The sequence below is a fragment of the Equus caballus genome, chromosome 8 (genome assembly GCF_041296265.1).
Source record: "Equus caballus isolate H_3958 breed thoroughbred chromosome 8, TB-T2T, whole genome shotgun sequence".
Taxonomy (NCBI): Eukaryota; Metazoa; Chordata; class Mammalia; order Perissodactyla; family Equidae; genus Equus; species Equus caballus.
The window spans coordinates 76,403,873-76,417,298 of NC_091691.1; the positions used below are offsets into that span (position 1 = coordinate 76,403,873).

Below are 13,426 nucleotides of genomic sequence, written 5' to 3' on the forward strand. Positions count from 1 at the left end.
TCAAACTAGCCATCATCAAAACACTCAGCGAGGTAAAAGAGAATGTAAAGAAACAATTCAACAAGTTCAAGAGCTAATTCACAGAAGACATTGAAACTACAAAGAAGAATCAATCAGAAATACTAGAGATGAAAGACATAATGGAAGAGAGAAAACAAAATACGCATTCCCTAAATGCTCGACTGGACATCATAGAGGAGCATATCAGCATAATCGAAGATAGACATGTTGAAATGCTCCAGACAGAGGAGGAGAGAGAACTAAGACTAAAAAGGAATGAAGAAAGTTTCCGAGAAATATCCAACTCAATGAGGAAATGCAACATAAGCATTACAGGTATTCAAGAGGTGAAGAGAAGGAGAATGAAGCAGAAAGCGTGTTCAAAGAAATAATAGCAGAGAACTTCCCAAATCTAGGGAAAGAGAGGGAAACATGTGTGGAAGAGGCTTCCAGATCTCCTAGATTTGCCAATGTAAAGAGACCTACTGCAAGGAATATAGTAGTAAAACTGACAAAAATGAATGACACAGAAAGAAAACTAAGGGCAGCAAGGCAGAAGAAAATAACCTACAAAGGAACCTCTATCAGGCTTTCAGCAGATTTCTCTGCAGAAATCTTACAAGATAGAACAGAACAACATATTCAAAACTTTAAAAGACAAGAATCTTCAGCCAAAAATACTCTATCCAGCAAAAATATCCTTCAGATATGTGGGGGAAATTAAATCTTTCCCAGACAAACAAAAGCTAAGGGAGTTTGTAGCCATGAGACCCTCACCTTACAAGAAATCCTCAAGAAGGCCCTCATACCTGAAAAAGAAAGGGGGGGGGGGTGGAGAAAGGGGTCACAAAACACAGAATAAGGAGATAAACAGGTAGACAGAATCAGAATAGGATAGCAAATATTCAACTATAGCATTAGGCTAAAGGCAAGGAAAACATCAAAAACAAACACAATCTTGTCACTTTAACCACAAACTCACAACACAAGTTGGAATAAGATATGAGAAAAACAACTTAGGAGGGGAGAAGGAAAGGGACTGAATTGGTATGGACTAAGTAAATAAGAGGTCATCAGAAAATGGACTATATTATACATGAGATTCTGAACACAAACCTCAGGGTAATCACTAAACACAAGCAGAACAGAGACACAAAAAATAAATAAGTAAAAAACAAAGAAATACATCATAAAAAAATTCATAATTTAATGGGTAGACCAAAACACACAGGAGGAGAAACAAAGGAAATGCAGGAAAACAAATGATAAAATGACAGCATTGAGCCCTCATACATCAATAATCACCCTAAACGTAAATGGATTGAATTCTCCAATAAAAAGAGAGTGGCAAGATGGATTAAAGAACAAGACCCAACAATTTGCTGCCTCCAGGAAACACATTTCAGCTCCAATGACAAACACAGGCTCAGAGTGAAGGGGTAGATGATACTCCAAGCTAATAGCAAACAAAAGAAAGCAGGCGTCGCAATACTCGTATCACAGAAAGTAGACTTCAAGATAACACAGGTAAAGAGAGACAAAGAGGAACAGTATATAATGACCAAAGGGACACTCCATCAAGAAGAAATAACACTTATAAATATCTATGCAGGAGCACAAAATCTCATAAAGCAACTATCAACAAACCTAAAAGAAGATATTAATAATAACACAATGATAGTAGGGGACGTCAACACCCCACTCACAGCAATGGATAGATCACCTAGACAGAAAATCAACGAGGAAACAGTGGAATTAAATGAAAAGCTAAACCAGTTGGACTTAATAGACATATATAGAGCACTTCATCGAAAAACAGCAGAATGCACATCCTTCTCAAATGCGTACAGAACATTCTCATATGGTCTCAAGGAGAGACCATATGTTGGGAAACAAGGCAAGCCTCTATAAATTTAAAAAAATTGAAATAATAAGCACCTTTTCTGATCATAATGCTATAAAGCTAGAAATTAATTACAAGAAAAAAGCTGAGAAAGGGACAATGTTTTGGAGATTAAACAACATGCTATTGAACAAGCAATGGATCACTGAAGAAATTAAAGGAGAAATCAAAAAATATCTGGAGACAAATGAAAATGATAAGATACCATACCAATTTATATGGGATGCAGCAAAAGCCATATTAAGAGGGAAATTCATTGCAATACAGGCACACCTCCACAAACAAGAAAAATCCCAAATAAGCAATCTTAATAACACCTTATGCCTGTTAAAATGGCTATATTCACTAAGACTAAAAATAACAAATGTTGGAGAGGGTGTGGAGAGAAGGGAACCTTCAAACACTGCTGGTGGGAATGCAACTTGGTGCAGCCACTATGGAAAACAGTACGGAGATTCCTCAAAAAACTAAAAATAGAACTACCATATGACCCAGCTATCCCACTACTGGGTATCTGCCCAAACAATTTGAAATCAACTACCCAAAATAACATAAGCACCCCTATGTTCACTGCAGCACTATTCACAATAGCCAAGTGCCCATCGACTGATGATTGGATAAAGAAGATGTGGTATATGTCTATGATGGAATACTACTCAGCCAGAAAAAAAGACAAATTCATCCCATTTGCAATAACATGGAAGGACCTGGAGGGAATTATGCTAAGCGAAGTAAGCCAGTCTGAGAAAGACAAACACCAGATGATTTCACTCACATGTGGAATATAAACAAATACATGGACAAAGAAAACAGTTCAGTGGTTACCATGGGAAGGGGAGTGCTGGGTGGGCACAGGGAGTGAAGAGGTGCACCTATGTGCTGACAGACAAGAAGTAATGTACAACTGAAATCTCACATTGATGTAAACTATTATGAACACAAGAAAAAAACAAGCATTGAACAACACTACAGAGTTTTGAGAGAAATATCAATAAAGTTGTTCATAGAGAGAGAAGTTGTCTGCCATGCTTGACTGACTCCTGTACTGTGCACAAACAGAAAAAGAATCCATGGAACCCAATGGAAACAGCAAATGGAGAACTAGAACAGTGTGAACACACATTAGCAGCTGCCTGGTGCTGGGGAAGCAGAATTTAGAGCTGAAATTAACTCTCACCAAATTAGAGGGACTTGGTTACTACCTAGGACTTTCCACTGACATCCCTGAAGGGTCATGTCTGAGCAGTAAGAACCATATCTCACAACAGCTACACCGCAGACTAGAAAACCCAGAAATAGTAATAGGAGACCCAGAAGGACAGGAGAGAGAGAAAGGGGCTAGAAAAAACATCTTAAAAAAAGCCCTCACCTCCTGGGTCAGGGAAACACATATGCTATAAAGCAAGAGAAAGCCCGCTTTCAGTTCTCCTAGGACTTTTTCACACACCATAAGGAGCAGAACTGTAGCCAAGCGTTTCAAATGTCTATCTCACCAAAAGTCAAGCAGTCACATGGCAGGAGAAGCACGTAGGCTGACTCCAAAGGTGCAAGAGAGACAAGAGTATTATCTTCCTCAGTACTCAGATTTCAAGAAGGAATGAGGTCCCAGAACTTGGAGACATCTCTAGGTCTAAAATGCCAAGACAAGGAGGAGGAAGGCTATCTGGCTCCTGAAGAGATTTACATACCAAAGAGCTGAAGAGGAGACCTTTTCGGGAGATGAGGGGGACAGCTAACTCCTTCTCATTTACATGCAGGGAAAATCTTTTTTCCTCATCTCTCACCTACAGGATGTCTGCCTACTCAGAATAAAACAAATGACCTGATTCTTGCAGTACTGTCCTAGCAGGTAAGAACTAGGACAAAAGGGGACCAATGCACTTACTATTCACTGTGGGGTATTCAATAAGAAATCTGTCTCTAACCCAGAAAACCTCATGTGCGCATTTAGGAAAAAGGTAATAAAGATGAATATAAAAAGCCTAACAATAATGGCCACAAACTTCCCAAAATAAATGGAAAACAGTCTACACATCCAAGAATATTAACAAACCACAAGTAAAATAAAAAATAAATTTAAAAAAATGTTAAAGGCAAAAAGAAAATCTTGAAAGGAGCAAGAAAAAAATGACTCACCATTTACAGGGGAACAACAATACAGTTAACAACAGACTCCTCATCTGAAAAAATGGAGACTGGAAGGCAATGGAATGATATATTCGCAGGGATGAAAGAAAAAAATATAAACTAAGAATTCTGTATCCAGAAAAATTCTCCTTCAACAATGAAGGCAATGATGATGGGGGGATGCAATTATACAGTGGAGGAATTTGACACACATAACACTGGCCAAATAATCGAGGTCAATATCATCAGTGATAACTCACATTAACAGCATGGCCTCCTGATACGATGTGTTGAGAATAGCACTTCATCTCTGTGGTCCTCCTCCTAACAAACCCATAAGCCCCAATCCAAACATGAGAAAAACATCAAACAAACTCATTCTGGAAAACACCCTCCCAGTACTTCTCAAAACTCTAAAAGTCATCAAAAATGAGGAAAATCTGAGAAACTGCTGCAGACCAGAGGAAGCTAAGGAGACATGATGACTAAATGTAATGTGGTCTCCTGGATACAATCCTGAAACAGAAAAAAGGCATTAGGAGAAAACTAGTGAAATCCGAATAAAGTGTTGAGTTTAGTTAATAGTAATGCACCAATGTTAATTCCTTAGTTGTGACAAATGTACCATATTAATGTAAGATGTTGACAAGAAGGGAAGAAACTGATGAGGGTTATATGGGAACTCTCTACATATAGCTTTGCAACTCTCCTGTAAATCTAAAGCTATTCTAAAATTAACACTATTTTAAAAATCTCAATAGATGGGTTTAATAGCAAATGAGATACAACAGAAGAAAAGATGAGTAAACTAAAGACAGGTTAACAGAAAATATCCTATTGAAGGTCAGAGAGGAAAAACAAGGAATGTAAAATGTAAAAAAACAAAAAGTCTAACAGGTGTATGGAACACAATGAGAACATGAACAGAGGTATAATAGAGGTCCCAGAGGACAGGAAAGGCAGAATAGGACAGAAACAATGTATAAACCAAGAACGGCTGAGAATTTTCCAAAACTGATAAAAGACATCAACCCACAGATTTAAGAAGCTCTACAAACCACAAGCAGCAAAACAACCCCAAAGAAAACCACTCCTCAGCATATCCTTCTAAGATGCTGAAAACCAAAGGACAAAGAAAAATTTAAAAGCATCCAGAAGAAAGAAATTCTATTATTTTCAAAGGAACAACAAAAACACTGACAGCTTTCATCTCAACAAAAATGAGAAAAGCCAGAAAAATAGCAGAATGTTATCTTTAAAGCACAGAAATTAATGCCAACACAGAATTCTACACTCAGCAAATGTATCCCCCAAAAGTGAAGGAAAAATAACATTTTCAGACCAAAAAAAGGAGGAGAATTGTTGCATACACACATGGCCCTTAAAGTTGATAGGCATTTATACTTACTGACGTGAAAAGAAGTTCCTAAATGCTGCTGAGTGAAACAACATATAAATAATACCACATATAAAATTGTGCCTGTAAACCAATACACACAAAATACTTCAAACAAAACCTTACCACAAAAGATTAGCAGTGATTTCCTGTGTTGTTTAATATGGGAAGGTTTTTATTTTAACCGTACCACTGTATTGTCAGAATTTTGGGCATCAAAGGTTTATCTTTTTTTGCGGTTTCCAAAAGTAGTTTTAAATATATAACGACACACTTAAATATATAATGTCAAGTGAGAAATACAGATTAAAATAATTTTGAGCTCCTATCCACTGGGCATTTTACAGACACATTATCTCTAATTTTCAAAGTAACAATGAAATATAAGTCTAATTATCTGCATTTTTTCATATTCCTTTCCAATTGCTACCAATTTGAAAGTAAAGTATTTGAGAAATGAGGCCCAAAAAAGGCAACATTTGTTGCTATAAATGGTGAATTAACGATGAGATACTAGGCATTTACTGGATATTTCATCTGTTATCTGACTTTTTTCCTTACGAGAATCCTGCAGTTTAGATGAGGAAATTAAGGCTCAGTTAATAAGTAGCAGAGCTGAAATTAAGATCATAAACTGATTCCAGAGCCCACGTGCTTTACCATAACACCAAGTTGTTATTACTAATTCAAGAAGCTTCCTAATATACTTTCCTACTAACGAGTGATAACCATTCTGGTTAATGTAGCCAACAACAGCATATATAGTTAGTACAACTGGCAAAACAAAGGATGAACAATCCTATAATTCTCTATGAACTATACATGCAACTACAAAACTAACTCAATATTTTTAGTTTTCTCAGTATTTCAAAATTCACAAAAGGAACAAGCTGAAAGAGTCTACGGCTTAGCAGAGTCCATTAAAACTTCTGCAGATTAACCAAACATGTGTCTCAGCACTGTTAAGTGAATGGTACCTTCTAGTGGCATCAATGCGCACTATGAATGAAAGTAATTATTATTACCATCATCATCAAGAAGATATCATTTCATTAATTCAATTCATAGTATACTACCAAAATTTATAACAGAAATTTTGATATAAGTGCCTCCATACACATACACACACACTCATTTTTCCCCCTTACCTAAAGACCTGCAGACTGAAATGGTTGCCTCCTCCAGGAGCTTCAACTCAGTACTGGAGAGACAGAAGAAAGGTAATTAATAATTACAACACTAAATATGTATATATTAACCAGTGAAAGGAATATACAAAAATAAAGATAAAAATAATTTAGAAGGAAAATATGGTATACAGTAGTAGTAAACAATAATACTAGGAAAATAAAGTTAAGCTTCTACTTCGATGTAATTAGAAAATTTTCTATAATTCTCAACATGAGATTCCTAAAAGAGAAGCACCTGGGGCACCTTGTCTTTCAGGCATTGGGAAAAGGAAAAGGGATGGTGTTGGTGGGACTCAGGAAAATTCGAGAAAGGCACTCCAAAGTACACAGCACAAGGCAGGGGCCCCATCTGCCCAGTCCCAAGGGCAGTACTGATTATGGGATTACAGTTATTTAGAAAAATGACTATTTTTAGGAGATACATGAAGTCTCATGTTATCTGCAATACTTTCAAATAGTTTAACAATGAAAAAAAGGAAGAAATAAGGCAAGAAAAGAGAGAGCTTTTACATAAGCTTCAATAATTTATACATATATAGAAAAACAAACAGACACAACTGACAGAGACAGGAGGCACAGACAGAGATAAACAAAAACCTCTTAGATTTAAAAACACAGGGGAAAGGTTCACGCCATGGATTTGGGAATGATTTCTTAGATGACACCAAAAACACAAGGATCAAAAGAAAAAAATAGGCAAGGTGGAATTCATTAAAATTAAAAACTTTTGCACATCAAAGGATACTATCAACAGAGTGAAAAGTTAAGCCAATAGAATGGGAGAAAATATCTGCAAATCAATCTCTGATAAGGATTAATAGCCAGAATATATTTTTTAAAACTCTTAGTAACAACAAAAAACACAATTTAAAAATGGGCAAAGAATTTAAACAGACACTTCTCTGAAGAAGACATACAAAAGGCCAGTAGGTATATGAAAAGATGTTCAACATCACTAGTCATTTAGGGAAGTGCAAATCAAAACCACAATGAGATACCACTTCACACCCATTAGGATGGCTACCATTATTTTTTTTTTCCTAAAGATTGGCACCTGAGCTAACAACTGTTGCCAATCTTCTTCTTCTTCTTTTTTTTTTTTTTTTTTTTAACTCTTCTCCCCAAAGCCCCCTAGTACATAGTTGTATATTCTAGTGGTAGGTCCTTCCGGTTGTGCTATGTGGGATGCCACCTCAGCATGGCCTGATAAGCGGTGCAATGTCCCCGCCCAGGATCCAAACCAGCGAAACCCTGGGCCACCGAAGCAGAGCACATGAACTTAACCACTCAGCCACAGGGCCAGCCCCAGGATGGTTATTATTTAAAAGAAGAAAAAAGTGTTAAAGAGGATGTAGAGAAATTGGGGACCCTTATGCATTGCTGGTGGACATGTAAAATGGTGCAGGCGCTGTGAAAAACAGTATGGTAATTTCTCAAAAAATTAAATGTAGAATTACCAGATGATGCAGCAATTCCATTTTTGGGTATATATATACACCCAAAAGGACTGAAAGCAGGGACTCAAACAGATATTTATACACCCATGTTCCCAGCAGCATTATTCACAATAGCCAAAAGGTAGAAGCAATCAAAGTGTCCATCAATGGATGAATGATAGTACCAAATGTGGTACACACATACAATGGAACACTATTCAGCCTCAGAAAGGAAAGAAATTCTGACACATGCTAAAACGTCAATGAACCTTAAAGACATTAGTGCTAAGTGAAATTAAGTCAGTTACAAAAAGACAAATATTGTATGTTTGCACTTACATAAGGTTCCTAGAGTAGTCAAATTCATAGAGACAGAAAGTAGAATGGTGGTTGCCATTGGCGGGCTTGGGGGTAGAGAGGAATGGGGAGTTAGTGTTTAATGAATACGGAGTTTCAGTTTGGGAGGTTGAAAAAGTTCTGGAGAGGGATGGTGGGGATAGTTAACAAAGTGAATGTACTTAATACGACAGAAGTATACTCTTAAAAACGGTTAAAATGACCAATTTTATGTTGTGTATATTTTGCCACAATGAAAAAAAAAGTGCATTCCAATTCAAATTCCAATTCCAGCTCAACTAGTTACTACTAGCTATGTGACATGAGGCAATTTTCTTAACTCTTTATATCTTACTTTCTTCATACATAAAAGAGAGATGATTATAAGAGCACTTGCTTCAAAAAGTGTTATCATTAAATTATATAATACGTGCAAAGTACTTAGAACACTGCCTGGCACAAAGTAACCCCTCAGTAAATGGTAGCTATTACTTATTCCAAAATGCAGTATTTTTTTCCTAGTTAATAAATTAAAATAATGCTTTACATCTGTAAATCCTTTTCAATGTTTTTCAAAGCACTTTCAAATTTATTAGCACATTTAAATCCCATGAAAACCTCTCTTAATGAGCAGGACATTTATAAACTCTGTTTTTATAGATAAGCAAACTGAGGCTTCTAAGGAGTTGAAGTAACGTTCCAGGAACCAGAGGTCTCGGAGGAACAAGAACCAGCTTTAGAGCCTGGTGACCACGTTAAGAATTACGTTTTCTTTTACGCCAATACATACGGCACAGCAAATCCTCCAAATGGGCAACTCTTCTATGGCTAGTTGAAAACTGCCCCCTACCTAGCGTTCTCTGCTGTTGCTGGTGAAGCACACTTTCAAAAACAGCGATCCATAAGCATTAATGCCTTTGACAAGAAAGTTTTAGAGAAACTAAGGAAAAAAACAGATTGCTTTAGCTATCTCTGAACTACGCTGTCCAATATGGTAACCACTAGCCACACGCAGCTGCTGAATGCTTGAAATGTGGCTAGTCCAAACTGAGATGTGCTGGAATATAAAATACATACCAGATTTCAAAGATTTGTTCCTTTTCTTTTTAAAGATTGGCACCTGAGCTAACAACTGTTGCAATCTTCTTTTTCTTTTACTCTTCTCCCCAAAGCCCCCCAGTACCTAGTTGTATTTTCTAGTTGTGAGTGCCTCTGGTTGTGCTGTGTGGGATGCTGCCTCAGCATGGCCTGATGAGCAGTGCCAAGTCCACGTCCAGGATCCGAATAGGTGAAACCCCGGGCCGCTGAAGCAGAGGGCAGGAACTCAACCACTCAGCCAGAGGGCCAGCCCCTCAAAGATTTTTTTTAATGGAAAATACTTCATTACTAATCCTTACGTTCATGAAACTATAATATTTTGAGTATATTGGGTTAAATTAAATATATTATTAAAATTAATTTCACCTGTTTCATTTTACTTTTTTAATGTGGCCACTAGAAAACTTTAAATTACATATGTGTCAAACCTTATACTTCTATTAGACAGAGCTGCTCCAGAGTATTATACACACAAAGGTAAAACCCACTAATTACTGCAGTGAATACGCCATTGAGGAAGACAGCAAGGCTTAAGATCTGGTCCCAAGAACCGATGGGAAGGCCAGCAGGAATCCTGAGTCCTTTCTGTTTCTCTCTCCTTCCCTCCGCAAAGCTCTTTTATTCATCTTTCTTACTAAGGGGCTTTCTCTGCTTCTCAGTGGACAGAGGACGGCTTCCCATAAGCTTCAGCTTTGCAGCCAAGTTCCAGCCATATGGAAAGCCTGTCTTTCCATCTCAATTCCAAATTCCCCGAGACTCTGGCATGGCTTACGTTAGATGTCTATCTCTGATTCAGGCAGCTATGGCCAGGGAGTGGGGTCATGCTGAACCAGCTGAGCTGGGTTCCTGATCTTGGATTCTATGTGACACCTCTGTCTCTTCATCACATACGCCCCTCTTTCTGGCATATGCTAAATCAAATTTATTTTTATTAATAACCAAAAGACTTCTAATTAATAATCACTGTGGTCAGATTTAATAATAGACACTAGTGAGCTGGCAAGAAGTAGGAACTATCAATTCTCAGTTTACTGGTTACTCAGGCAAAAAATAAAAGAGGCAGAAAATGCAAAAGATTGTAAAAAGCTTTACGAGGTTAATAACCAGACCACGCGCATAAAATCTGTTTCACGGCTGCTTCTACTTTCTTCAGTCAATAATACTCTCTTAAAACTGGCTGGAACCAAGAGCTTCAATTATATACACATGTCTATAACCTTCAGAAGCTCAGGAATTTGTTCGTTCAGTACACAGTGCCTGGGTGCCCAGGCGGTGCTGCGTTCTGTGAAAGACGCTGCCTCTACCTCAGGCTACATGGAGGAATGAAGAACCAGACAGACTATTTGGAGCAGGGGAAGTACAAAGATCAAGACCAGCCCTGAGTGTGAGATCTTAGGAGGGGCATTCGATCTACTCCGGGAGCAGTCAAGGAAGGCATCTTGGAAGAAGTAACTGTTTGTCCTGAAGAAGCAAGAGAAGTCAGTCAGGCAGATGAAAGAGGAAGGCCTTCCAGATACAAAGAAGAGCACATACAAATGTGTGGCAGTCACAGAGAGCCTGGCACCTCCTGAGACGCAGATGGTAATCAACACTGGAGGATTAGCCTGAAAAAAGGACTAATGTATTAGTGAGATTGGTTTGGACATCGCTTCCTCCAGGATCACCTAAGACCAGGTGAGAAGCCTGGTCTCTGCCCCAAAAGAACCTGATCATAAAACTGAGCGCACAATAGCAAGATTGCCCAATTACTTATCTGTTGACCCTGCTAGACTGTGGGCTCTGTGTTCCTCACAGTGGCCCCAGCCTGGTACAAATCAAGCACTTAATTAAAATGCACTGAATGAATGAACGCCACTGTTGGACCCTTCATTGCCAGAGGACAAAATTAATTATTTTCCCCATTCCTCAAGAAACACTTCACACTCTCCAGACCTCAAGGCAAGGTCTGCCCCTAAGTTTAACTTTTTATTAAAATATTCTTTAAGGGGCCAGTCCCATGGCCTAGTGGTTAAAGTTCCAGATACTACACTTTGGTGGCCCAAGTTCAAGGGTTCGGATTCCAGGTGCAGACCTACACCACTTGTCAGCCATGTTGAGGTGGCAACCCACATACAAAACAGAGGAAGACTGGCAGAGATGTTAGCTCAGACCTAATCTTCCTCAAGCAAAAATAAGGAAGATGGCAGGAGATGGTAGCTCAGGGTGAATGTTCCTCACCAAAAAAAAAAAACCAAACATATATATATATTCTTTAATATTTTGTTTCCAAATGTAAAATCTATCTTTTTGAAGCAGTGATCTCTTTCTCATTCAAGGATGAAGAAACCAGGAAAAACTAGGACTTATCCCACCTCTCTTGGAAAGCTCCCTCTTGTGGTGAGCCAGCCAGCACTTGCCATTCTCTGATTCTGTGATTAGGCCTTTCAGGCCTGGGTCCCTCACATACGGCTGCGATCTGAAACAGCACCACTGACACCACCTCCTCACCAATCACCACTTCAGTTCAGAAGCACCTTCCGCGCCCAGATTATAAGATCCCTAAGAACAGGGAAAACGTTTCATTCACCCATGCAGCCCCCACCATGCCTGGTACAGTGGCTCCGCCAGAAGAAAAACACTTGGTAATTACCTATTAAAAAAAAAAGATTCCTACAATTTCTGCACTCTGAAGTGTTGCTTACTTCTACAAAGGAAATCAGCCAGACATACCTATGCCAAAAGCAACATGCTGATTGTTATAATCGAATTCCTTTCCTCCCATCCCTCCATCTTCCAATTTTCTAAACTTCTTGGAACATTTTAAGAATAATCTTCTTGCCCATTTGCTTGATTTAGAGCTAAAATGAGGTGGTAAGCAACTGGGGTGGTTGGTAACTGTTGCTGCGTGTTATAGGCATCTATGCACAGCACTGTTTTAGTTAAACAAATGAGCTCAGATGTGCTGGCAGCAGGCAACTAACAAATCATCATTTGCAGTAAATAAAAGTAAAACGGTTCTGCAAAATATGCCAATGTTTCCAAGACAATTACAATTAGAAACCGAACGTTGTTTCTGAAAGCAGATTTGGGACACTGGAAGCATGCAAAAAGCAGGCAAAAAGGCAGCAAACATTCATACCAATACAGATTAAATAAATGAGTACCATACAGAGTACCTCAAACTCACTGTATCCAAGCTCCACAACTCCGGGTCAATGTGAAATATGTCAGCAACAGGAGATTAGGGATAAATACTCGAAACTGGCAATCTCTCAATCAAACTTTTGCTAAGTGAACTAAACTCTAGATAAACCACCATACTGATCCAATGACCAGGTGTGGCTCTGTCTGAAGCAGTCCCTATATGTGAGAGCATATCAGGCTCCTCCTGCTCAGGGCTTCACCACTATATTACTCCAGCTGCAACACAAACAGACGGAGTCACAGAACAGGAATCTCAGTTTTGCTGGTGACACCCCAATGAACAATGAGACCTATGGGGCTGGAGCTATTATGCCCAAGAATCACTCACTCACACACATACACCCAGCAACAAGAAAATCTGAAACCAGTCTAGGGATTTTTCCACAGTTTTAAGAACCTTTATTGGACTTTCATGGAGATAATTCAGCCAGGAAGTGGTTATTAAAATTTTCACAACTATAGAGAAGTTCTTAAACATTACCACTGTCATTTCTGGGCTATATTCTAAGTTTATTCCCTTCTTTGCTTTGATTTCATGAAGAGGATCTCCCTAGGGAGAGTACTGTCATCACCCTCAACCTCTCTAACATGCTTCTACGACAGCATTCCCCAATGAATACCAATATTACAGCTGAGTTATTCTAAGTTGTCTCAAATAATCACTGTCATCCATGCCACCTCAGCTAAGTGCACGAACACACCCCATGACAAAGGCAAGTAACTGGGGAGTGCAAGTAGCAGAGAAGCTGGCAAGGTA

General features: G+C 38.6%; 1 protein-coding gene across 19 annotated transcripts in view; it reads right to left on the bottom strand.

The window, feature by feature from the left end:
- The window catches only part of DYM (dymeclin), a 359,439-nt gene that overhangs the window by 303,698 nt on the left and 42,315 nt on the right, over nucleotides 1-13,426 (bottom strand). For 14 of the 19 annotated variants that reach the window (XM_023647788.2, XM_070221038.1, XM_070221046.1 and 11 more), the window contains exon 3: nucleotides 6,575-6,627. The exons of the other annotated variants lie outside the window; for them this stretch is intronic. In XM_023647788.2, the coding sequence (XP_023503556.1) occupies nucleotides 6,575-6,627 (53 nt within the window). The remainder of the gene's footprint in view (nucleotides 1-6,574; nucleotides 6,628-13,426) is intronic. 19 annotated transcript variants of the gene reach the window in all.